This window comes from Phytophthora sojae (assembly GCF_000149755.1).
Source record: "Phytophthora sojae unplaced genomic scaffold PHYSOscaffold_7, whole genome shotgun sequence".
In the NCBI taxonomy this organism is placed as follows: domain Eukaryota; phylum Oomycota; class Peronosporomycetes; order Peronosporales; family Peronosporaceae; genus Phytophthora; species Phytophthora sojae.
In genome coordinates this window covers 1,911,933-1,937,120 of record NW_009258121.1, presented here as the reverse complement: position 1 = coordinate 1,937,120, position 25,188 = coordinate 1,911,933, and the positions used below count along the sequence as shown (strand labels likewise).

The 25,188-nt window shown below is 55.7% G+C and overlaps 9 protein-coding genes across 9 annotated transcripts; 3 read left to right on the top strand and 6 right to left on the bottom strand.

The window, feature by feature from the left end:
- Nucleotides 1–6,482: 6,482 nt before the first annotated feature.
- Nucleotides 6,483–7,073, bottom strand: PHYSODRAFT_517138 (hypothetical protein; the record flags this gene model as incomplete). Its single annotated transcript, XM_009534105.1, has 1 exon — nucleotides 6,483–7,073. A coding segment is annotated over one exon (591 nt), but the record flags the coding sequence as incomplete, so codon positions are not given.
- Nucleotides 7,074–8,012: 939 nt separating this feature from the next.
- On the top strand, nucleotides 8,013–8,343 carry PHYSODRAFT_286922 (hypothetical protein; the record flags this gene model as incomplete). Its single annotated transcript, XM_009534104.1, has 1 exon — nucleotides 8,013–8,343. A coding segment is annotated over one exon (210 nt), but the record flags the coding sequence as incomplete, so codon positions are not given.
- Nucleotides 8,344–8,525: 182 nt separating this feature from the next.
- Nucleotides 8,526–10,100, top strand: PHYSODRAFT_517686 (hypothetical protein; the record flags this gene model as incomplete). Its single annotated transcript, XM_009534103.1, has 2 exons — nucleotides 8,526–9,290; nucleotides 9,351–10,100. The coding sequence occupies 2 exons, from the start codon at nucleotides 8,526–8,528 to the stop codon at nucleotides 10,098–10,100; spliced, it is 1,515 nt and encodes a 504-aa protein (XP_009532398.1).
- Nucleotides 10,101–10,631: 531 nt separating this feature from the next.
- PHYSODRAFT_286921 (hypothetical protein) lies at nucleotides 10,632–11,340 on the bottom strand. Its single transcript, XM_009534102.1, has one exon. It carries the CDS (start codon nucleotides 11,298–11,300, stop codon nucleotides 10,899–10,901), a length of 402 nt encoding a protein of 133 aa, XP_009532397.1. The 5' UTR covers nucleotides 11,301–11,340; the 3' UTR covers nucleotides 10,632–10,898.
- Nucleotides 11,341–12,564: 1,224 nt separating this feature from the next.
- On the bottom strand, nucleotides 12,565–15,678 carry PHYSODRAFT_516539 (hypothetical protein; the record flags this gene model as incomplete). The annotated part of the gene is made up of 2 exons (XM_009534101.1): nucleotides 12,565–15,116; nucleotides 15,192–15,678. Coding segments are annotated over 2 exons (3,039 nt in total), but the record flags the coding sequence as incomplete, so codon positions are not given.
- A 1,002-nt stretch (nucleotides 15,679–16,680) lies between these two features.
- Nucleotides 16,681–17,565, bottom strand: PHYSODRAFT_436950 (hypothetical protein; the record flags this gene model as incomplete). Its single annotated transcript, XM_009534100.1, has 2 exons — nucleotides 16,681–17,286; nucleotides 17,377–17,565. Coding segments are annotated over 2 exons (795 nt in total), but the record flags the coding sequence as incomplete, so codon positions are not given.
- A 2,107-nt stretch (nucleotides 17,566–19,672) lies between these two features.
- Nucleotides 19,673–20,809, bottom strand: PHYSODRAFT_516500 (hypothetical protein; the record flags this gene model as incomplete). The annotated part of the gene is made up of 1 exon (XM_009534099.1): nucleotides 19,673–20,809. The coding sequence occupies one exon, from the start codon at nucleotides 20,807–20,809 to the stop codon at nucleotides 19,673–19,675; it is 1,137 nt and encodes a 378-aa protein (XP_009532394.1).
- A 291-nt stretch (nucleotides 20,810–21,100) lies between these two features.
- PHYSODRAFT_516293 (hypothetical protein) lies at nucleotides 21,101–22,924 on the bottom strand (the record flags this gene model as incomplete). Its single annotated transcript, XM_009534098.1, has 2 exons — nucleotides 21,101–21,363; nucleotides 21,421–22,924. The coding sequence occupies 2 exons, from the start codon at nucleotides 22,922–22,924 to the stop codon at nucleotides 21,101–21,103; spliced, it is 1,767 nt and encodes a 588-aa protein (XP_009532393.1).
- A 517-nt stretch (nucleotides 22,925–23,441) lies between these two features.
- On the top strand, nucleotides 23,442–24,554 carry PHYSODRAFT_517982 (hypothetical protein; the record flags this gene model as incomplete). Its single annotated transcript, XM_009534097.1, has 1 exon — nucleotides 23,442–24,554. One exon carries the CDS (start codon nucleotides 23,442–23,444, stop codon nucleotides 24,552–24,554), a length of 1,113 nt encoding a protein of 370 aa, XP_009532392.1.
- Nucleotides 24,555–25,188: the final 634 nt, after the last annotated feature.

The following is a 25,188-nucleotide window of genomic DNA, read 5'->3' as shown; positions in this document are numbered from 1 at the left end:
ACTAAAGTGTAAGAGGGAGCGTAAGGAGTCTATCTGTTGTAGACAGCACAAACCTCTGTAGTATCCTAGCTCTACGTGCATGTTCACTATAAGGAGTGTTGCTGGTCGATCTATTGTGCTTTACAAGCGTTTTGTCGTTTTGACTTATAACCATGCTCGAATTGCTTAAGTACGAGACTGAGTTAAATCGCGCTGTCTTTCTTGTTCATGTGTATGGCATCTCCCTCCAGTACGTAAGTGATATATTTGGACCTAGTGTGAGAACTATACAGAGATGGTATTCTTTGTTCTTATCTAAGGGAGTGGTAGAAGATGACGTCCGAACCACCCGCTCGTCACTGTAACGGGGTACAATCAAGTGTACCCATTACATGAAGAGTGACGGGTGTCACTCTCCCGAGTACATGGTACATGGTACCAGTAGCTCCGCAAGCCAACCATTTGAGTTTGCGTGGGCTTTTGTATAGTTAACTTGTAGTTTGTATTACGACCAAGTTAACCTCTACCAAAATACAGTCAGTCTTATAACCTACTCCTTTGTAGCAAACCGTTCCATTTGAGGCCGGGAACTGGTGAACTGCCGCACGCACTTCCTCTGTGCATTGTGCTGTGTGACCCCGTCACACTTGGTAGCACTTGTAGTCAATCCTACGCCTACGCGGGTAGATTGGTCTACCTGAATCCTCGGTGGCTCAGGTCTGTGAGCCACGATGGACCGAAGTGAGTTTCCTCACTTGACTGACTCGCAGTTCGAGTCGGTGCGGAAGATGGCGGGCATCTTCGGAAGAGATGCCCTCCGGGGCTTGGCGGCGACGCCAGCCGAGCAGGTCGAGCGGGTGAGCGCGTTTGACGAGTACGAACGCGGGCTCATCGCTCATGTGCAGGGAAACCTGCTGGCTCAGATGAGTGAGCCCAAATGGGTGCAGCGTAAGCCTCTGCGGCTAGCTGTGCCTCCGTTCGAAGGGAAGGAAGGTGAGAACCTTCACTTCTGGATCCGGGAGACCGAGATCGCAATGTGCGCAGGTCTCATCTCGGCCGAGAACCTTCGAGTCGCCTTCGCGCTCTCCAATCTTGGCGGACGTGCCAGGACTTGGGCGTATATGCGCGAAGCGATGTCGCCTGGATGTTTCACACCCTGGGCTCAGCTGTGTGAGCAGCTTCGAGCCGCTTTTCTCCCGGCGAACAACGAGTTCCGCCAGCGCTCGCGCTTCCTTGCCTGCAAACAAGGGGAGCGCGAGCTGTACGCGTACGTACAGGAGATGTGCACGTTGGCAACCTCGCTGGAGGGGAACCCACTGTCGGAAGACGTCAAGATGACAGTCTTCGTGGACGGCCTGAAGGTCGGTCCTGCGCGCACGCAGTTGTTCCGCGTGCGCACCGCCACTATGGAGGAGGCGATCCAAGTCGCCCTCCAGGAAGAGTACAGCCACAAGTAGGCTGGTGCTCTTGCTGTTGTACAGCCTGTGGTCGCTGACAGCGAACCAGAACCCATGGATCTGAGTTCGACTGAGCAGTACTCAACCCGCTGCTACGGCTGCGGCGGGCTAGGACACTATCAACGTGTCTGCCCATCGTCTGGGTCTGGGAAGAAGACCTACCCGAAGACCAGAGGGTCAAGGGGGCGCCGACGCCATGCACCGTCAGGTGCTCAAGGGGGACACAACCACCAGTAAGGACGAGGGCCTTGCTGGGGTTGGCCCGAGTCTTTGTGATGGGTGTACGGAAGGCGTACACCACAGAGACCCGGGGTCCCTTGCGAGCACTGACGCTCGCATTGGTGAAGGACAACGGTGGGTTGTCGGTAGTACACGTGAGTGTGCGGGGGTAATGGTATCCCTAGACATGACTGAGTCTGGGACGTCGCGTGGATGTTCGCACGTCGCCAGATGTGTCGGTTGGAATAACGACACAAGTGCCGAGACTCTGCGAGAGAGTCTAAGCACAAGGTCAGGTCTCATTGACTGAGGCTGGGCCGAAGAAGAACCTTGGGGTCCGCTGTGACCCTGGCTGCCGCGCTCGAGGGCACTGACAGCAATGGAACCGTACATCGTCCCGGACATCGTGCCGAAGCCGGTCCTGGGCATGGAACCGTATATGTCCTCGGCTTGAGCAAGTATGACTTGGTCCTGAGTGCGCCGTGCAAGCTGCACAGGCTCTCGGTCGAGTAGCGCGGCAACGCCTTGAGGCTAAGCCGGCCCTCTGTGTCTGACAGAGCATTGGTGAGTCATGTTCCCACCTCTGGACAGACATAAGGGCGTCCGATGGGACCGCCAGGGCGCTGGATGCGTCCGACAAGACGAAGAAGAAGAAGGGAGGCATCATTGACATGCTGATCTCCATGAAGAAGGTGCAGTGTATCTGCAACCGAGGGCGGTTTTGCCTGGCATGTGGAGCTGCCTCAACAAGCAACTCCAGTGCTGAGAGTCATTGCTGGGCATGAGCATTGACAAGGGTGATGTTCGATGACACCACCAGGTAGGTAACCAAGGACCACTGACTAGCGGGTAACTTAGTTCCGCACAGAGCATGTAATGCTGAGGAGGCCGCTCAAGGCACCTCCGGCGTGGGTAACCAAGTACCACACCCGGTCGCCCAGACCATAACTGAAGAGGAAGGCGCTGCAGGCACTTCCTGTGTGGGTAACCCAGTTCCACACCAGGTCACCCAGACCTAAACTGATGAGGAAGGTGCACGATGCACTTCCTGTGTGGGTAACATAGTTCCCCACGCGTCACTCAGACGGTAACGGATTCTGAAGCCGCATGATGCGCTTCTTGTGTGGGTAACGTAGTTCCACACGATGCCGTAAGGCTCCGCATGAGCCGGAAGGAGTCGCTCGAAGCGACGTCAGCGTGGGTAACTTAGTTCCACGCACGGTCAGTATTACCAAGACTAGTGATCAGGTCACTTGGGTCTCCTCGCGTGTGGTGGATGACCACACGGAGTTTAAGAGGCTCGTGACACCGTCACGATGTCATAGCCGCACGGTCCTCTTGGAGGCGCCGCACGGCTTTGATTTTAGCGGGGGAGGAGTGCGCGGAAGCACTTCCTTCCTCCAAGGGCTTGGCACCCGGTCATCATGGATGACGTTCGACTGGGTGTCGACCAGCGCAGCTGTGGCCATGCGCACAGAAGACGTGGCTTGGGTACACGACGTACCTGCGGCGATGCATGTTGCGTCGCCGCCGACTCGGCTAGCATGGTCGATCACGACTGGAACGTGTCTGCCGGAGGGCGACACCTCAATGACCATATGCAGGAGCATGCTCGGTCTGAAGGCAAAGGCCGCTGCACGGCAGGGATCGTTGGTATGGTCTGTCGTGCCTAGCACTGTGCGGCGTTGGAACAACAAGTGTCCATGACTCGGTGCCGAGATGGCTGAGTCTGAGTATGCGTGCATGCCATGCAGCTACTCTGAATGTAGGACAAGCCGTACGCTGTCATGGGTGTCATTGCCCGAAGACGTGGGTAACAGAGTAACACGTCAAGTCACGCAGACTCAAACTGCATCCAGGCTGGTAGATGCCAAGCCCTTGTCGACGATGTTGACCCAGAGCCAAAGAAGGGTAGCTGCCCGTGCCACCGGAGTCTGCTGGCTGGCACGGTGACTCGGTGCTGCAGGGCGGCGCGAGGTTAAGCGGCCGGCTGGCGCCTGACCCGCCGGGGCTCAAATCGTAAGTGGGGGAGGGGATCGGAAGTTCCCTTCCTCCCGAGGTATCTGGCATGAGACTTGCTTCGTCGTAGAAGCCAGTGTAGTGGCTGCATGGTGTAGCCACTCACGAAGTATTGCACGAAGGTGCTGGACCTGATGCATCGCTGCTCAGGTCCCATGGTCATGGTGACCGATGGCCAGCAACCTTGGCAGCGGCTACTGTCGCTGCTGGGCCGAAGATGGCGCGCGCATTCGCTGCTGGAAGGCTGCCTCTGTCAGGCAAAGACATGGCAGCCAGTCTGCGGCTTGGTCCGCGGACGATGGCATGTGTACATAAGCAACACCATGCCGCAGCGTGATGCTGTTGCAACACTGGACGCGGTACGTCTGCCGGCCAGGTAGCTATCAGTCCCAAGCATGGGTGTTGTCCACGAGGGAAGAACCCGAACGTGTTGCCTTTGCAGACATTCACAGTTGGCGCGGCACATGCCGCACCTGTAAGGCGCGAAGCCATACGCGTGCACGTGGCACATACTACCTGTGAGATAGTCGCGGTGCGTGACGCTCACTGTGCGCGTGGCACTTGGTGTACGCGAGGTACCCCTAGTGCACGCGACACTACTTGTGCACGTGGCACTTGAGGTGCACGAGGCACTTATGGCTGTCGTGGTACGTGCCATACACGACGTGCCTTTGGTGTAAGAGGTGGTGCCCTCGTACACCTTGAGGTCCTGTATGGACTGTGTGCCATGCGGTCTTGCACGCACACCGACCTGGTGTTGGTCGTCGCGACGCAGGATGCGATCGCTGGTGACGGAGGGCAATACACCCCACACCACGATGAAGTACCCTTGCGGTACCCTGGTGTCGAAGGAAGACACCTTAGCGTCGGCGACGTGATGGCCGTGACGCGCTGCAGGGCTTTAGACAAGTCCGCCGCGTTGCTCTGTATGATGAGCGGGTTGCTGGAAGCAGCCATGGTCGCTCAAGCAAACACGACGTTGAAGCATGACGCTTCATGGCTGTGGTCAGCGCTTGACCATAGCCCATGGGTATTCGGCCGACCGGCACACCGTGCTGTGACGAGCGGGGCCCTGTCGGGCCGCTGTCATGGCCGGAGATGAGCAGCACAGCTCTCTCCATGGTTACGCTACGCGCTGACCGGAAAGGTGCTGTCCCTCGCGGGAGGCACTGCAGCACGAACGTGCCAGCGGGGCCCGAGGGCCATGCGGCGCCAACTGCTGGTTGTCTAAGAGGGACACCGCAAGTTTGGAGCCACATGCATCCCGTGCCGAGGCACTCTGCGCCTGCTAGCGCTGTGAATACGGCCACTAAACGCGTCGGCTTCGCGGCCAACATCGCCGAGGGCAGGGGGGGTTCCGCACGGGGTGCCCGCTGCGGGCACAAGTCACTGTGGGCGTGACGATGAGGCGCGCCTGCCTTGCGGCGGCAGCGCGACCTTTGGGTGTTCGGATTCTCTCGAAGCTGATTGGAGAATCAGATGTGATTCTCAGATAAGTGGGGGAGGATGTAATGGGGTACAATCAAGTGTACCCATTACATGAAGAGTGACGGGTGTCACTCTCCCGAGTACATGGTATATGGTACCAGTAGCTCCGCAAGCCAACCATTTGAGTTTGCGTGGGCTTTTGTATAGTTAACTTGTAATTTGTATTACGACCAAGTTAACCTCTACCAAAATACAGTCAGTCTTATAACCTACTCCTTTGTAGCAAACTGTTCCCTTTGAGGCCGGGAACTGGTGAACTGCTGTTCACCTGGATAGTAATATCTGCACGCACTTCCTCTGTGCATTGTGCTGTGTGACCCCGTCACAGTCACGGTGGTCGTGTGACGTAGTGGAGCGTGTGCGGAAGTATGTTGAGCGCCATCCCACATTCTATTTAGAGGAGCTACAGGACTTTATGAAGCGCACCTTCCCTATGGTGAAAAATGTTTCACTGAGTACCATTTGTAGAGCTTTATATTTTGATATGAACTTGACTAGAAAGGTGCTAACCAAAGCGGCAAGAGAGTGGGTGCCGCACGAAGTGCATGCGTACAAGGTGAAGTTAGAGGCTATGTATTCTTACCCAGAGCAATTGCTCTTTATTAACGAAACCGCAAAAGATGGGCGTCACGCCTATCGGCGATACGCGTGGTCAAAAAAGAATACAAAGGCGGTGGTACGGTTACCTTTAAGTCGCGGTAAGCGGTTGTCTATTTTGGCAGCTTTGGACCATAGTGGATTTGTCGCTTGGGACTATACTGAGGGTACTTACACCAGAAACTCCTTTCACAAAGCGTTTGTTGGAAAATCTTACCTCTTCTGAACCCCTGGCCGCTGCCACGTTCAATAGTTGTAATGGACAACGCAAAAATTCACATGTATCGAGAGCTAGAATCGGTAAGTCAGTTTGAAAGCTTTAACATTTTTTTAAGCTGACAAAGATATTTTATGTTTATTTTTTTCAGGCCATCCACCAAGCTGGAGCGAGGCTGCTCTACCTTCCGCCGTACTCACCTCAATTAAACCCAATCGAGGTTTGTTTTGGACTACTCAAGCGCTGGATCCAGAAGAAGGCAAATCTCATCTTTCCGCTGTACCCAGCTTTGGTGCTGGATGTGACGATGCGTTCCTGCTGTCGAAGTCACCACCCAAACAAACGGAAGGGCGTACTAAATCTATATGAGCACTGTTGCTACGATGACAAGAAACTCCGATCTTCCGAGTTTATTGTACAACCCCAGCACGAAACTAATAGTGACGATGAACACTAGTTTAATGAACGTTGAAGCTTCTGTATTACCTAGCAAGAACTACCTCTGTTTAGTTTTCAGACATTTGGTGGTCTTCATCCGGGACGTCTTCACCTTGTGGCATCATGGCTTCGGGGCGAAAACCGTGGAAAATCCCTCTGGTAAAGATGTCGTGTTGGGGGAGGCCCACCGCTTCTCGTAGGGTCGAGCGCTTCACGCGCATCTTCACCCACGTGCCAAAGAGCTCGACTTCAATTTCCACGACATCTTCCTCCGGTTCGGCAGCAGTATCCTCCAACGCTGCTACCGCTGCATCTAGAGCTCTTGCTTGTTGCATCGTATTGTCCTCAGGAATCGCAAACGGAGTGCCTTCAGGTTGGCGGGCGCGGTGGATAGCTAAATGGTGGGTGGCAATTGGTCCGAACTGCTCTCTACCTTCTGCCTGTAAAGTCACGATCTCCGCTGCCGCGGCACGAACTCGATCCGCCGTGGCCCGACGAATCCCATCAATAGGCCTTACCACCGGGGCGAGATAGACGAAAAATTCAAACACAAATTGCGTATGAATTGGCTCCTCGTTGGATGCCAGAGCCACGATGTCATCATCGGTAATGCACGCCCATCGACGCTTCAACAGCTCCTCGAAATTGCTAACGGAGAGAATCTTGAAGTCCTTCTGCCGTGCATTTTTGGTAGCCTCGATTGCACTAGGATTGGGCCCAAACTCCGCTCCAGTCAACAGTCGAAAGATTTTAGCCCGGGCGACGTCGAACCCTCTGCAACAACAAACGTAAGGCTCTTTCGAATGCCCTTACGGGGGCCTCTGGAGCTCTCGCCGGTTCGGAACATTACCACACCGCGGAGCTGAGAATCTTGTGGCAAGACACCAGCGCGAGGCACGCCCATTCTGGATCTTCTACAGAGACTCTAAATCGGCAAGTAGCTGCCTAATCGCACGCAGCAAACAGAGCAGTATTAGTGAAGCAGTAGGCGCCGACACACGCGTTGTTGTTGGTGTATCCGTTGCTGATCGGGTGGCAGATATGAGGCTAATAAATCGAGCAGGACATTGGCCCAGTAGGCGACCGATTTAGTGCAGGATTTGTGATGACTCGCATTTTTATGACCTCACTTTGTTTGTGTTGCTAGATCGATCTAACCACTAAATCGGACCGGCAAAACTTCTGCAAAGCACAATACAACTAAGGGTTAATACGAGTACATGTAGGAAGTGCACTTGGTTAGTCGAATAAAGAACTGGGGATCTGATTAGCACGAGTTAACACGATGAAAGGGTAACTTCAGCGGCAAGTGAGTGCGTACACGCACACAACATTAGTGCGAATGGTGGCCACGTCATTGAGTTTCATGTTCGGGTTCATGAGTAACAATTGCCCTCGAGTGTCATGAAGCGGTGTTACCGTGATCGCAGCAGCTTGAAAGCAGCTCTTCAACTGAATTGTTCGTTTTATGGCACTCGAGCCGCGTTCGAGAAAGTAGCGTTAGCGTGTCGTACACCACTTGAGCGTGCACGTCCAAACAGAATTCCCGCCAAAGACGTCCAATCACAATCGACGATCGGCTTCGGCATAGTCAATGCAAGTGCGAATTCCCTTACTTAAGCGTTACTTGCTTCCCCCTCCCCCTCCCGCTGCGCGTTGACGATTCGAACCTCGTGTCGATCCACTGGTGGGTGCTCCAAAGGCCACAGAGTCGCAGAGCGCTTGGTAGCATCGGACGCCGCCGCGCGCAGCAACTCCAAGCCCCGAAGACAGCGCAGCGCTCGCCTGCGCCCAAGCGTATCAAGCCACTTTCATCCAACCAGGTACGGCTTGCACCCCCGACAAGTCGCTATTTATAGCTTGGAGAGGTCTGTGCCCCTTCAGGCCCAAGAGCTATTTTTAGCTTCAGGGTGACGCGCCCAGCGTCTGGGGCACACAGCTGCCACACCAAAGATGCCGCTACACGCACGTGCGCTAACATGCTCGCTGGGCTGTCTGTAGCAGACCTGAAGCATATCGCCGACCGACCTGCGACGAGGCAGCGTCCTACCAGCATTCTCCCTTGTTGCAGCGATTGAGGACCAAGCCAGGCAAGCTGGAGCAGCGGCAGCATGGGTATGGCATGCGACGCCGAGGGCCGCGCGGCGACCGGTGAGCAAGTTGCGCCGCCGCTGACCGCCGGCGCGTGCGGCGTGCAGGCCGAGGAGACCAAGTCGGACGTTGAAGCTCCGGGGCTGAACCCGGAGGAGACGGCCATGATCCTCACGAGTCTGAGCAAGGGCTTCTCCGGTGGTGGCAGTGGCAGTGGCAGTGGTGTTGCCGCCCCGGTGGCAGGCTCTCCGGATTCGGACCACGATGATGACATGGGCGAGTTGTCGGACGATGACGAAGACTCCGAGCACCGCCGCCACTTCACCGCTATCGGCGGAGTAGGAAAGGTGCACCGCGTGCAGCAGATCAACTTCGACGGCCCCAAGGGCAGCAAGCTCGACTTCACGGACGACGCCGGCTTCAGCCATTGCTTCAGGAATGAGAGCAACCGCGTCAAGAGTCTCGTCACCAAGCATATCTCCATCGAGGAGCTGCGCGCCCACTTCGACCGGCCGATCATCGACGTGGCCAAGGACTTTGGCATCTGCATCACGCTCATGAAGAAGATCTGCCGTCGCAACGGCATCAAGCGCTGGCCGCACCGTCAGATCCGGTCGCTGTCCAAGAGCATTGCGTCCATGGAGGCCGCCATGCTCAGTGCACACGGCAGCGAACGCGAGAAGTATCGGGACCAGATCGTGAACTTGAAGATGAAGCGCGAGTCCGTCATTGCGGACCCGAACAAGGACAGCTCCATGCGTCCCAAGACGTCACCGCCATCTTTGGTACACGGCGAGTCCTCCAGCCATCGCGCTTCGTCTCACCATGCGTCTTCAGCTCCCAAGCTGACTCCACGACCGGGTGATGAGGCCCACGCCACCTCGCAGGGCTACCCCGTAACACCTACCGTCAAGATGGAGAACTTGGCGGTCAGTACTCCACACCCAGCACCGACTTCGAGCACTTCCACCACTGGTCCGTCGAAGGGCGGACGATGGACCAGCGAAGAGCACGCCGCCTTCCTCGAGGGCATCCGCCTGTACGGGAAGGACTGGCGTCGCGTGGCCCAGGTGGTCATGACGCGTAGTGCAGTGCAGACGCGTACCCACGCCCAGAAGTATTTATTGAAATTTGCTGGGCGCTTCCCGTTCGACACGGATGGAGTGCTGAAGGACCATCACCCGGCCCCGGTGCAGACGCAGTACTCGTCCAGTGAGAAGCCTGCGACTTCCATGCTGAGTCCGACGACGAGCGTGGCGTCGAGCAACACGGCGATGACCCCAGCGAGCGACGACTGCGCGAGCAATGGATCTTGGAACTCGGAAGAGGCCCAACCGCCAACGAAGCACGGAGAGGCCATGGCCATGATCTTGAACGGAAGCCCGCAGGTGGAGCCGGTCGCGGGACCTCATGGCTCGAATGCCGGAGCTGCAACACTGCCGCCTTTGCCATCGCGCACGACGACGATCAAGGTGGAGGAAGCAGCACCAGCAGCGTTCCAGCCGCAGCCATTCGCGCAGCAAGGGACAGCGCCGGCCTCTTTCCAGTACTTCTCCCAGCAGGGGCCACTTCAGCAGCAACAGGTTGCGCCGTGAGCAGGCTTCCCCACCGCAGACACGTCGGAATACGACGTGTCTGCGCTTTAGGACATTTTTGCTTGAGCGACGTGGGCGTATTAGGGCGCGCGGGTTTCTTGGCCCGAGCTCTCGGTCTCACTCGTTAACAGCTCCGAGTGCAGCGCAGCAGCACTTGGACGTAGGATCTTGATTTTGACTAGTCGTAGGAGCGGAGCAGGGAGGAAAATAGACGAACATCACCTTGGGAGCTCATCGCGAGGACTGGCGTCGGCCTGTGCTCCAGCAGGATTGAGCACAGCAGAATGGCCCGCCGTCCTCCCCAGAACAAAGCCGAACAAACCTGTGGCCGTCGTCGACGCTGCGTATCCTTGCGCGCGTCAAACTGTGACTCGGCAACGATGGCACCCCTTCGCGCGCTCAACAGCCAGCGGCCCTACAGGCAGAGCAGACAGCGGCTCAAAGCTAGCACGTGCCTCACCACCAGAACGGAGACGAAGTGCAAGGAGTGTGCGTAGTCGCCACGTCGAACGAATGATGGAGGCGAAATAGTTATCATTTTTCTGTGGGGTTTTCATTTGTCACACAAGAGTTTTGCCTCTCTCTTCCTTCCTCTTCATCGGCATCTTCATCGTTCTTCTGCTCTGTCTCTTTCTCTCTCAAAGCGACTAATAGTCTCGCTTGAAAGGGGCGGAGGGCCAGGGGAGGCGAGGGAGTCGACGCGACAGCGAGTGGGAAGAGAGGGGAGTCCGGACGTCAGATCCATCCTGGGGCTTCCTTCCACCTTGGGGGTTTATCTGCCAACAATGAAAAGGCGGTTTACTGCTGCTTGGCCTCCACCTCCTTGACGAGCTTGGCGAGTTCCTCCGGGTTGTACAGCATAAAGTACTTCTCGATCTGCGGCAGGTAGTGCACCTTGCCCTTCTCCATGTTGAACCAGTAGACGTACGACGCGTCGTTGTGCGCGACGCCGACGGTGCGCACGTCGTTGAAGGACGGCACGAGGATCGGGTCGTCCTTCGAGTTGCCCTGCGTCTCCTCCGTCTCGAGCGGGTCGCGGTTGAACTGCGTCACGCCGATCTCGGCGGCCTCCAGCTCCTGGCGCTCGCGGCCCACGGCGTGCTCGAGGTCGTCTGGGATGCCGCCCGTGGAGGCGAAGCTGCGCGCGGCCAGGCGGGCCGCGGGGCGGAGGGGGGCGAACACGCGCGTCACGAGGCTCATGCTGATTCGGTCGGGGTTGGCTGGCGGCGGCTTGGGCGGGGAAAGCGAACTGAGGGCGGGCCCATTGATTGAGCGGTGGAGATCGAAAGGAGGGGGTTTCTATTTCTATGCGCGTGTTTTTAACACAGGCGTATAGAAATAGAAATGCGTTCACAACCGCCAGAATTGGTGGAAATTGGGCACAGCGACAGATGAAAAGCGAGCCCAAAATGCGCAAATTCACGGTCCGACGTCCTTACTTTTGAGTACATTTCGCAGAACTTTGAGTAATGAGTAGTGTACTCGGACTGTGAGCTCATAAAGACTTCATTTGAACTCGTGCGCTGCGTCAACTTGCAACTACTCACTCCACTCTAAAGACGTTACTTGTTGGGACGCCATTCACGAGCACAAATAACGTGAACTTCTTTTTTTTTCCTTCTATATGGCACTTGGATTATCTATTAGCTTGCTAACGTCCGCATAAGTGGTTCGATGTGTTACTTCCCCAGATACATCATATTGTGCCTTCTTCTGGTCTCCTCCAAGGTGGCGATGCCGGATGTGGCATTTTTCCTAATTCACAAATATCACAATTTAGTAGCACCCACCGAGAAGTTCTTCTTCTCTACACCAATAATAATATCCTTATACGAATTACTCTGGCAACATCGTGGTGCGTATTCGCGGACTATAAATTCGACAACCGGTACCAATTCTCTTTAGGAACCACTAAATTAAACGCGAGTGATAGAGTGCAAACATACAAACGTGTTTGCAAACAGCACTTACGGTGAGTTAGTGTATTGTGAAATTCACTAACATGTTTGCGGAGTACACTAGGGTCGGTAAATGGGCAACATCTGATACCTTTGACGTAAGGTTTGCATCGCAATAACCACGGCATCCAATGCCAAGATGACGATGACTTTGTGTATGCATTGTATGCTTTTGCGATCTGTCCGACCGCGTTGCATTGGCAAGGAACGCTGTGATGTAATATCGGCAGTATTTGGGTCTTTTCATTTAGAAACGCATTAGAAAAGCGCAAACCATGGGATTTGTTCCACAAAGACACGTGCGAAAAGTCGGCAAAAAGGGCACCTTGTACCCCCAAACTGGTACAGGTCAGGCTGCACCACCACAACGCGTGCGCATTGAGCATGCCCGATCGATAGAGCATCACTACCAGCAGTGAATTGTTGAGTTATATTCGTAACTTTCAAAGATCATCGTGTTTGTGTCGTATACTGGTGGGCGTCGGATATCGATACCGCGGATCCAGCTAATCCACCGAAATCACCTCAACGCTGCCGTCCTTGGGCTTCTTCTGCTCGTCCTGCTGCTGAGGCTGCTGCGGCTGTGGTGGTTGCTGCGGTGGAACTGGCACAGGACCCTCCACTTTCTTGAAAAAAGAATCTATGGGTTTCACCGACTTCGCTGGGGACGGAGTCGCGGCCACCACGGCCGCCGGCGTCGCCTTGGCCGGGGTTGTGCTCGCAGGTACAGGTGACTGCTTCGTCGGTGTCTTCGCCTTTTGGGGTGTGGCCTTCTGCGACTTCGCCTTCGGAGGCTTGGTCTTCTCTGTCGGTTGCGCTGTCTTTGCGGTGACAGCAGGCTTGGCTGGATCCGTAGTTGAAGCGGCTGCGGGTGCGGCTGCGGCCTTCTCCTTGGCCTCCTGTGCCTTCTTCTCATCGGCCTTCTTTTTCTCCTCTTCTTGCTGCTGTTCCTTCTTGCGCTGCTGCTCTTGTCGCAACGCTTCCAGTCGCATCTGCTCCTCTTCATACTCGCGGGCCTTTCGCATCAAGGTCGACTCGAATTGAGGCTCGCACAACAGCTCGCCAGCAAGTCCGGCAAAGTGATCTTCGGCACAGGGGGCCGAGCTGCTCTGATTACACCAGAACGGACCAACGATCTGAGGCTCCAGCTTCGCCGGCTTGACAGCTTTAGCCTTCACCCGTTTCTTCTGAAGCTGCGAGGGCAGTTTGTGCTTCGTTGGCGATGAAGGTCGCTCGCCGCGATCCATCGGCTCATCATCGTCTGCCGGCGCGTCGTCCATGTAGTCAACCTCATCCTCATAAGCCAGCCACTGGTCTTCATAGTCCAGATTGTCCTCATCTGACTCGTCAGCGTCGTCGTCGGCATCGGACAAACTCTCACCGGGCTCCTCCTCTTCCCATTCATCATCACTGTCCACGGAGTATTCAAACTTCGCATACTGTGCTAGCGGCCTCCGTCCGCCGCGGAAGATGCGGCTTCGCGTGCTGTAGGTGCCATAATAAGCTGGTCGGACGTTCTCGTAGAACTGCAGCAGCTTCATGGCGCCAAGTGTCGGGTCACGGAAACGCTGAGCACTCCATCCTTCTGGAGAACGCTGGACTACTTCGTTATTGGTTGTACTCCGCCTGTCCTTAAACGACGAGAAGATTGACTGTGGAGATCCGCTAGTCGCTCCAGATGCCGCGTCCTCACCAGAGCCCAAGAAACTGAAGGCCGCATCCATGCGATTAATCTTCGCACTTCTGCTTTCATATGGCCCGCTAATGCTTTCTGCATCCTGGTCACTAGTCACATCAATAGCGGAAGCGCTAGTACCAGCGCCATTCGCTGCAGCAGAATCTGATCCCGAGCTGGGCTTGACAAAGAATGACGCGAACTGTTTTTGCCGCTTGGATGACTCCGCCTTCTTCTCCTCTTCTTCACGTTCGCGCTTCTTCTTCTCTTCATCTTTAGCCAGTTTGCGTTCCAGCTCATGTCGTTTCTTCTCCTCCGCTGCTTGAAGCTTCTCCAGCTCCTTCATTTCCCGGTCCTTGACCTTTTGAACCTCAGCGTCCACAGCAAACCCAAATTTTCCAACCTTCGCCTCCTCGGCGCTCACCTTGGCTTCATCTACTGGCTTCTGATGCAGAAGTTGCACAACCTTCGCCAGAGATCTTAACTGCTGGCCAAGACGCTTGCGATTCTTACGCATGCGTTTGATAGTCTTCTGTGCGTCGTCCACGAAAAACTTCTCCGGGTTGCCAACCTCCCAGACCCACAATGCGTCTGCGCTTGTGTCTTCGAATATGTTAGCCTTTGCGGGACGCACGCCGTATAATACGCGTTCCGCCAGTTTCTTAATCTCCATTTCCATCGCAAGAGATGCTGCCCTCTCAATTGCTACAGAATCTGAGCTGCCAGTGTTCTGCGAAGACGAGTCCGCCTCCATATCTACGTCATCCGCTTCGATCTCCTTTTTGAATGAAGCCAAAAGCTCATCTGACACCACAGAGAGACTCGATGTCCGACCTTGAATGCCCTTGACGATTAAACACTTCACTTCATGGGGGAATTCAAACACGACTGCGTCTGAAGCATTACTGCTGGAGTTGGCGTGGTCACGCAGTTTTTGCCACGTCTCCGCTAACGATTGCCTTGCTTTGTCCTGGTCGACAGTGACGTCCAAGCCGCAATCTAACGCAGCACCGAGAATATCCTGCATGACTGCATCACTGTCCTGCTTCGAGTTCAACAACTCCGTGAACTGCTTTGTTAGCTCCTCGGTCTTCAGCTTATATGTGTCCACGCGCGCCTGAGTCTTCGGATCCAACGGCTCCACAGGAGCAGCCTTCGCCTCTGCAGCAGCAGCCTTTTCTTTCATCTTTTGCTGCCGCTTGGTTGGCGTCTTAGCTGGCCTTCCTCGTGACGCGGGCGACTTGACCGCCATCACCGCCTTAACCTGTTCCTTTTCGCTCTTTCCATTTTCCGCAGCAGATTTATCCGCCGCTTCATCGGCCGACGTAGACGCTGCGGTCAGATCAACGACAGCCTCTTCAGTCGCAGCACTCTCCTCAACTGCTGCCTCAATGTCTCCATTCTCCTTTTCTTGCTCTTTTTCTTCTTTTTCTTTTGCGGCTGCATCGTCAGCTTCACAAACATCCACAATGTCCTCCTCGTTGACGATGGCATCGCCCGAGATGGGGGCTCCAGCAGGGACCGTCTCCCCGCCGGCCTCAAGCTCGGCACGAGCCCGCTTTGCCTCGGGCGTGTTGAACACGTCCTCGTCGTCATCGAGATCGTCCTCGTCCTCTTCGTCATCAACCACAGCGTGCGGAGAAATGAAGCGCGCTTGGTTCTTCTTCTTCTTGGGTTTGGGCGACGCCTTGGTCTTCCCCTTGGCCTTGGCTTTAGCAGGCGTTTTAGCTCTGGGCTTGTACTTCCTCTTGGGCTTGCCACTCTCCTCCTTTTTAGCTCCTTCCTCCGTGGAGTTGGCCGCTTCGGCCTCCGTTTTAGCAGCAGGCGACGCGACTCGCGGCCGCTTGGCTGCGAAGCTCTTGATCTCGGCTTCCACGTCGTTCTCGCCCGCCTTCTTGGGTGAGAAGAAGGCGGAGATCGAGGCCTGCTTGGCGCCCTTCTTCTGCTGTTTGAGAGGGGGAAATTACAGGCAAAAGGTCAGTTTTAAGATCTAGGGACGCTCTAGCGACTCATAACTCGCGTTCTAGAGCGCATTAAGGAGCGCGCGAGGGCTGGAAACGGAGCTGAGACGCACCTCCACCATGCTGCCTGTAGATGAGCGGGATGGAGGGGCTGGAGGCGCGACGCGGACACCGAGCGCTTCCCGTTGAGAGGCTCCCGGCTTGGCTCCGGCTCGCTTTGTTCGTTTGGCGCGCTTTGAGGACGACTGGTAGAAGAGTGACTTGTACCTCATTAGAGTGACATGTGGTACAGTGTACCGACGTGGTAAGTGGCTTCGTTGAAGTTGCATTGCACACGTCTTGCATCTCGGATTCCGAGTCGGAAGGTGCTCGATACCCACGACATAGATTTAATGTTGACTCGACGACTAACTCGACGACTAATAACTCTGCCATTAAGGCTGCGGGGGTCGAGGCGGTGCGCCAGCGGCCGCTTGTCGCGTAAACGCGGCCTTGAACGCGGCGGCAAATGCTACGGTCGGTGCTGCCATGAATGACGCAACGGATGCTGGGCCTTGAGTGGCTGGAGGGGCTGCTGGCTGCGCTACTGGTAGTGCTGACGGTGCCGCCGAGGTTGTTCCTGGAGCTGTGGGTGCGTTGCTGGGTGTACCGACGCTCACCGCGGCGGTTATCGTCGACGTAGAAGAAGCCGCGTTGACAGACGAAGACATAGCAGCGCTTGCCGTAGACGTAGCATTGGTGGTGCTAGTCTGGACTGCTGCAGTTGGTGCTGGTACTGGAACAGTCGCACTAGCATTAGTGACAGCCGGCACGACGCCGCTGGGTGCGGCGCTTGCTGCAGCCTGTTCTGCCGCGGCTTGAGCTTTTCTAGCTTCTGCCGCCTTCTTAGCTTCGATTGCTTTTTCGCGCTCCAGTTGTTGCAACCGAGCTTCCTCCGTGATGTAGTACTCCTCCACCTCCGTCATCTGCGCCTCAAACTCCTCCCGTGACACGAAACCGCGAGAGTACAGCTGCTTCTTCTCCTCGTCACGAAGCTCATCGGCGATACGGTTCGTAACTTCGTGGAAAGATGCGTCGATGTCCGCTGTGGCTCCTCCAATAAACTCGATCCACCGCGTCTTACCTGGGTTCTTCTGAGCGATATTCCCTTCTGCGTCACCCTCTCCAGTAGAAGCCCCCTCACCATTTTCACCGCCTGGTGCGCCTTCGTCTCCGTCCCGTTGATTCTCGCCGCCCTCCTCTTCTTCCTCCTCCTCCTCTTCATCTTCTTCTTCCTCCTCTTCTTCCTCGCCTTCGCCATCAGCAGGCGATGAAGCGCGTCGTATAGCTCTTAAATACGCTAGATATTCACTGTCGTGCTTGTCGTGTTCTGCATCCAGCTCGCTATCGTCAATCATCGAGCCAAGCTCACAGTTCCAGCAGATATTCTCGTCTCCGTTCTCCTTCGCACACTTCTTGTGATAATACTTTGTGCACGTAGGGCAGCGGATTAACCTGGACGGCACGCCACTTTCCTCGCACAGCTCACACATAACCTTCTCCGGTTTTGCCCGTTTACGCTCGCTATCGAGTGTCGGGAGGTACCACGTTCCCTTTCCGGATACAAGTGCAGTCGCAGCGGCCGTGGGTTGGCCTGGCCCTCCAACTTGGCCATTAGTAGGTAACATATTCTGCCCTGCTACGCCAGCTGCACCTGCGCGGGGAGTTGGCGCTGGGGATTCAGAATCACTATCCATGTCTTCCGAGTCACTCAGATTCGTCAAGTCCACGATGTTCAGGAGTTTCAACTGTGATCTGCTCACTTCTTCAGGGTCGTCCTCTTCATCAACCTCTTCACCGCCACACTCACGCATAAACGCCAAAAAATCTGGACTGCAGTATCCAAGCACGGGGGGCTCAACAGGAACATCTCGAACAACTTCAAACAGTGGTGCAGAAACCTTGACAAATTCAACCCCGTCAGCATCAGCCGAAGCCTCATTTCCTGTTGCTGGTGATTCCGAGTGCTGCTGCTTTTCTGCCGCGCTTTGAACCGCGTCTGGATGCTTTTTCTTCGGTAACAACACGTTGGCACTGTCATTCGATTGAGCCTGCCCTGAATTTGCCGTTGGGGCTGAACATGCTTGAGTCGGGGGAGCAATACTGGTAGTAGTTGGCGTAGATGACGTTGCGTTAGAAGCTGTTGCTGTTGTCGTAACTGTCGTTTTCACCGTAGCCGCAACAGATGCAGAAGGTTTCGATGCCGCTGGAACCGATGTTGGTGGAGAAGGTGACGGTACTGCTGACGGAACCGCTGCTTTCGACGTCCCTGCTACAGTTGTCGCCGTTGCTGCTGTCCTGCTTGACGCTGAGCTAGCCTGCGCTGAACTCGACGGTGCCTGAGTTGATGTTTGCTTCGACGCTGCAGGTGGTTTTGGCGCTGGTGTTGTAGTCGCAGATGCGGGTGCAGCACTAGATTTTTCAGGCGTTGCTGTGACCGACGTCGCTGCGGGGGCCGGCGGCGCTGCAGATTGCGGAGTCGTGTTGACGGGAGCAGTGGCAGGTTTTGCCTCCGGGGCGTTCCTCGTGCCGGGGCTGAAAGATGTTGGTACGGTCGTAAACGGCACCACTGGCCTAGCGGCTGTTGAGGCTTGGGCCGGTCGGGTTCCGCCGTTTGCCATAGTTCTCGCCGGTATCGCGGCTGCCGCCGATCCCGTCGTCGTTGAAGCTGCTGCGTTGGGAGCTGTTGCAGCCGCAGACTGTGAAGTCGGAGGGTGACTTCGTCGCGCCACCGCCAATCCATCAAACACAGTGACGAAGTCTGACGCTTGGAACTCGACGGAATCCAGCACCCGGGACTGGAAGAACGGGTCTTGGTCTTCGCTCTCAGCTTCTTCCTCTTCCACCTGATTCGGCTCTCTCAAAGCCGACGAGGTAGCACTCTGCACACCACTTTTTGTCGCTGCCGGGTCCGTCCGAGCATCCTCAACGTGATCTTTCTTCTGCGCCTGTCCCTGCTTCTTCTCCTCCGTCTTCTCCTTTCCCTCCTCCTCCTTCTTCTTCTCCTCCACCACAACAACAGCAGACGGTGGTCTTGGCTCCACAGGCTTCGGATGTACCTCCTTCTCCGTCGCATTTCTAGCCACTACTGGCGTCGGTTGCGACGCCGAAGTCTGCGCGGTCTTCGCCGTCGTCGCCGTCGCTGCTCCCCCCGTCGGTTGCGACTGCGCGTGGACCCTCTCGGCCGCGCGCTTCCTCATCAACGCGCCCGCTTCCATCGTGGGGAAGTCGCTGGCCACGAACGTGACCGAGGGCATGACGCGGCTCTGCAGGGGCGCGCGCTTCTCCTCCTGTAGCTGCCTCCTGCGCCGCTCCTCCTCCTGCTTGCACCTGTCGGACTCCTCCTGCTTGTGGCTCTCCAGACTCTGCTGCACGACCTTCTGCACCACCACGTCGTCCTCGTCGTCGTCGCCGTCCGAGATGAGGTCGATGACGTCCGGCTGCTGCGTCTTGGCTTTGGCTGCTGGGGCGGGCGGCGCGGGCTTGGGTTTGTCTTCCGCGTGCCTCTTGTTGGAGGTATTCTTCGTGTCCTCGAGCTTCCGCTTCTTCGAGTGCGAGTGCGAGTGCGCGTCCTCATGGCGTCTGCCACCGTTTGAGGCGCCGCCGTTGGGCGCTGCGGTGGAGCCGGCCACGCGCCGCGCCGTGGGGCGGAAGGCCAGCGACTTGGAGCGGCACGTGTCGCACACGTCGTGCTCCGAGCTGAAGTTGAGGCAGCCGCACTCGCGGCACGTCACGCCGCGCGCACCTCGCGCCATTATTGCTGTGGGTGGGCGCCAGGAACTGCGGCGAGGTCAACTCGTCGCTGATTGGGTAATATTGACACATACCGGTTTGATGGACCGGTATACCGGTGGGAAGAGGCCGAAAATGTAGCCATGTGTCAAGTTGCAGTTGCAGTTTTGCGTTGTGTCATCATGTTCCTGTCGAAACGCGAGTTTATTACAGCCCTTCAAAAATCGCCGCACTGGTCATCGAAGAGGAGTTGTCGTCTCGCTGTACGTCCTGGAGGATGTTGTGCAGCAACGCAAGTGATGCAGCTCCCTGCGGAGCGTCACTCTTCCAGTTGCCATCAGTGCTGGCGCCTAGCTCGCCGAACAGCTCTAGAACTGCTCCGTCCGGCATCTTGAGGAAGTGGCGGTGCAGTTCCCGACTCCCGTCGAGCTCGACGTTGTACACGGCAATGTGCGTGTTGGTCTCGCGGAACAGCGGGTCCAGCGGGTCTGAGAGTGCGTATTCGTGGACGAACACCTTGCGCTGCGTGCCGCGCGGACCTTTCCAGCGTGTGGCTTGCGCGCACACTGTCTGCAGCTCCTGGAGCGATATCTCTGCGTCATGAGGCACGAAGAACGAGTCTTCGTGGCCGTGGACGCGGCGGTAGACGTCGAGCATCCGGCCGTTCATGTGGATGTAGAGCAGGTAGATGTACAGCCCCACAAGCGACAGACACGTGAGCGCAACGTACAGGATGAGGACAATGAAAATACCGACGAGGCCACTGCCTTCCTGAGCCTGGAAGCGCACATAGAGCTTGAACCAGTCGCCGGTGACGCAGGTACAGCCAGAGGCTGTCAAAGACACAGCACACTCACTAAGCTGCGAGCAGCCGTAGTGGTGCGAAAGCATGTCGACTATAAGCACCAGGAACGGATCCAGTACTGTAGCAATCCCTGCGCAAGCGACGAAGTTGGAGCCAAACGCTGGTAGGTCTCCTACGTAGCGCTGGCCTACAGCTGCAGCCCCAGATAGGAAAACGAACATCATCGTGTTTCCTAGCACCCCCAACGAGAGCAACCCAATTTCGATGTGCGTGGCCACAGTCTGCCAAGTATACTTGACAATGCACGTCGTCCAGCGTGGCTGGAAGTCGTACACAGGGACACGGTTGCCTCGCAAAAAGAGCCACTGCGTCAAGTAGTGGACGTACAACCGGATCCAGCAGGCAAACATCAACATGGCTACGAGCCGCCAGAATTCCAGCGTGTGCCAGTTCGTAAAGCCCAGGTCAACCAGCAGCTCGTGCTTCAGGTAGTGCATTTTCCGTCGTGCGTGGAATCGCTGATGGCGAGCGGTCTCCATCGAAGCAGCGGCGTTCACTGAAAACGTGTAATTCTCCACGTCTAGCTGTCGGTGTCGTCCAACCAAAGCCGCATCGTCCTCGTCTTCGACGACTCCCAAATCTTCATTGCCACCGGCAAAATGTTCTGCGACTTGCGGCCTGTCAAGACTCAACTTTCGGCTGCTGCCTTGGTCTGATAGCAGTTGTTCACGCTCGTTTTGTTCTTGAGATTCCTCCTCAACTGGAATCATTTTATGAGGATGGCTGCGGTTTTGCTGCATCGCCACTGCGTCGCCTGACTGTCAATTTCATCATGTTAGTAAGTGTCGAGGACAGTGTAAAGGAGAAAAAAAAACACCACGTACGTAGACCCGAGTCTTCTTGGTTTGACCGAAGCTAGAGAGCCATCGCTTCCACCGCCACCGCGTTGAGGACAAAATTCGCGGGGGCGGCTTGGCTCTCTTTTTCTTGGTAGTTGTGGCCTCCTCCTCGTCCACCAACAATGTCGACGCTGACGAGTACGGCTTCACTGCTGCACCGCCATGATGCTTGGAATTGCCCTTTACATGAGATTCTTTGCCACTCTCCAGCAGTGTTCTATCGGTACTTAGCTCGCCATTACTCCGTTGACGAGCGGAAGACTGCGACCGCTTCCGAATAGTCTGACCAGAGTCACTCGGCTGCGTCGACATCTTACGCATATACCTTTGGTGACTGTTTTCCACCTCTGGCAGCATTAGTCGTAGCAGACCACCGCGCTCATCAATCTCCGCATCAAAGTAATCATCATCTGTGCCTCGATTCCGAGGTGACCGGTGCAGCAAGGCAGCAGGAGGCTTGGGGAGATGGTACACTTGGAGGTAGAAATTGCAGAGCCACGAGGACAAGTCGTGCCGGTACATTTTTTCCATGTCTTGGTACTTGTCCATCGTGTGATCCATTTCTCCGCGCAGTAGTGGCAGCTTGAACTTCCCCTGCACGACCTGAAACTCGGGTGTCGTGAGTGGTAAGGCCCCCCAGGCTACGACGTGGTCGGTCTGCATCGCCATAGTTTGATTTAGGAGCTGACCCCCTCCCCGTCGCCTCCTTTTAGGCATCGACATCACATTATTGCCAGCGTAAGCCGCTGCGGTCGACTGAGAGAGCAGGAAAAGCTCAAAGATGATGGTGTTCCCTGGTCGCAGCTCCACTTCTGGCGGACAAACCACGAACATGTCTTGGTTCACGACGACTTCAGTATTGTAGAAGCGGCCGCGGTGATGGAATGGCCGCGTGAAGTTAGGACGACCCCTGTGAGTACTCGATGGATTACTATCACTGGTTGTCTCTGCTGCCGGAGATACTTCTGGGTCCCAATTCGTCCAGTGTAGCGCATGACCGCCCAAACGATCATACAAAGTCGCCACCATAACGTACTGACCATGCGGCAGCTTATCTTTCACGGCGTTCAGCATCCTGCCCCTCACGCGGATAGCCAGCGGTATCCGAGCCCACTCCACTCGGTACCTCTTTCGACTCTGCGGGACGCGCGAGGGCATCAACGACCCATAAATCTGCTCGACCCGCGCCTCTTGTTTCTTCAAAGTGTCCTTCAAATGGGTCTCAGCCTGCTGGAACACGTGCCCAATTCTCCGCGCGCGTAGCTGCATGGCTTCAGCAGCTTGGCGGTCTTTCAGCACCAGCTCAGCATGTCTTCGTCGAGCTTCCTGCAACAATCGCTCACGAGCCAGCGCTTCTTGCTTGGCCAAATGAATCTCGCGCTGACGATAGAGGGCGCTCTCCAGTTCGGCCTGACGGAGCTTCGCCTCCTCCACCTGCTGCTCTCGCTGCTGCACCTCCTCAATAGGCACCGATCCGACCACGACCTCAGCGTCGGGGATCACGACCTCGAACTCGTCCAGATACTGCGGGATCTCCCGGTTCTGGAGCTGGCTGGACAGCACGTCAATGAGAGAGTGCGCGTCGTGGTCTCGTGGTGACTTCAGCTCTTCCAGTGCATTGCTACCGTCAACGTCATCCCACAACGAATCGTAGCTGCTATCCCCGGCAACAGGTCGCTTGTCTTCCTCTTCAGCCTCCACTTCCCCGCCTGCATCCGCCTCGCTACCGCGTAGCTGGGCGTACCCTGGCTGCATGACGGTCCACAGTAAGCCCCGCTCAGACTAGACTCCAGACCATGCACAGCAACTATTGCTCAAGAGTCCAAAGTAAGAGCTCAGCATTGGCAGCTCTATTTTCGGGGGAATACAAAACTACGGCGTTTTGCTAGCTTCGCGTTCTCAACAATTTCGAAAGCACTTCCAAAAATTTCTGGTTTTCCGCCGCGAAAGCTATCCGATACTGTACACGCAGTCTCCCCTATCCATGCATGTAACTATGAACTCGAAAGGGCCGTTCACGATGACACTCTGCTGTGAGTGTTGCAGTGAGTGGCCAATCCGAAGTGGTACCAAGATATCGCTCAGCGTGGATACTGTTGATCGGCGGGTTGGATGATCACGGCAGGCAAATCGATGAGAGATGTAACGCAACGGATGCTGATCCGATCCATCAAGCCACACCGAAAGGGGTACTTGGGTACTTTCGAGGGCTTCGCTTCACTTCCCTATCTACCAGCTTGGAACCAAGCTCATTCGGTTGCCAAAACCACCTATGGATGAACTCAAGATCAATGAAGAGTCGACTCGTGCTGGTCGACCTCGGCGCCTGGGTTCAAACGCGGTCACGCATGAAATTCGTATGCTGAGAGCGCAGGCAGCGTCGATGGAAGACGAGCTTCAAGCGCTGCAATCCAAGTGGCGCGACCAGCTTCAAGACGGTCGAATACTTGCCACCGCTCAGGAGTCCGCCCGCGAGAAACACGCTACGTCCCAGGCCGAGAAGGTGCGCGAGGATCTCCTGCAGTCACTTCAGCAACAGCAATTGCTGTTTGCCACCCTCCAGACCGCGGTCGATCACTCACCATTCGATTCAAGTGGCAAGGAAATGTTTGAGGCGCTGCATTTCGGTACCCGCCTCGGAAGTGATCCAGCTGAGCGCGAGAAGCTGCTGCTCGAGCACCATAAACGCTCGATCACCACGCTGCCGTCCATCGTGGATATATTCTTGCAGAAGGCCATTCACAGGCACCAAGAGAGTGAGGAGAGCGATAATCTACTGAAGACACCACTGTCTCGACTTGACGTCACTGGTTGCGAAGACTCCACGCTGGTGTCGAGCGTGTTCATCAGCGAGATTCCGTGCGCATCACTGGAGCAAGTGTATTCCGCCGTGCTGGCGTATTTCGACGATGTTCCGAGCTATATGAAGCGCCATTTCAATGTTCATGCCGAGCGTACCAGGCTGAACAGCGCAAACTCTCCGGTGTTGTACCGTCGGTCAACTTTTGAGGGGTCGAAAATGTCTGCGACGGTGAACAACATCATGTGCTCGGAGCTGACGGCATCGTACGGCATGGTTCACGTTGACGCCGTCACGGACGACCCCTTGCATCCCGTGATTGAGTCGGCATCTTCGCAGTACAGCGTCTGCGGTCTCACAATTACGCCTCTCAAGGAACCGCTAACAGGGCAGACGCTGTCTGTCATGCTGCGATGGTTGGTCGTGTACCGCTACAACATGTTGCCGTACGACCCTCGCATCAAAGAGAACCTGCAGGTTATTCGGCCAATCTTGAACGGAGACCTGATCACTGCGTCCGTGTGTAGCTATATCCAGGAGAGGCAGATGTGCTTCGAGGATGGAGTCGATATCTGTCAGAAATAATTAATACTTGTTGTTCCAGCACTGTCGAGCTGTTGGTACCGTACAGCTCCTATTGACCTGTCAAGGACCCTGGTCAGCTGTTGTTTTCCAACAGATACTACGTAGTATTTTAGATTAAATGCCAGTTGCGGGCTCAAGCTGCGATTCGCGCGCATACTCCCTCTTGGATAATTCAAAATCGCCTCATCAAAAGCACTTCAGCCATAGGTACATCGGCTACTCCCATAGCTAGTAACTTGCAAATGGACTGCTCTTTTCCGCTGAAGAATCAATGGAGTACAGAAGTAAAACCAAAGCGCTGTAAGTTCATGTAGCAGAAGGTAGTGAGCGATTGCAAGGGCACGTAGCAGAAGAAAACCTGGTACTGTATTCGCAAATTAGGGCCGCGCGGAATTTCGAGAGGCGGAACCATTGCCGAGCATTCCTGCGAATGCGCCTGTTCCCGCAATTCGGAGTAAGATTTCCTATTGCTGGGGTCTAGGGAGTGTAATCTACAGTCCACATTCATCTCAGGAGAAATCCATGAAGAAAGTAAACAGAAACCAACAGCAGAATAGGGGTGAACAGGGGCTCAACAGCCGAACAGTGCCAAAGTAACAGCTCATAAATATCACTGCAAAGTTTACAATTTCGA

Bases quoted from the DNA above. Each gene is read 5' to 3' on its own strand.
- PHYSODRAFT_286921 (XM_009534102.1), bottom strand. From the start codon at position 11,300: ATGAGCCTCGTGACGCGCGTGTTCGCCCCCCTCCGCCCCGCGGCCCGC.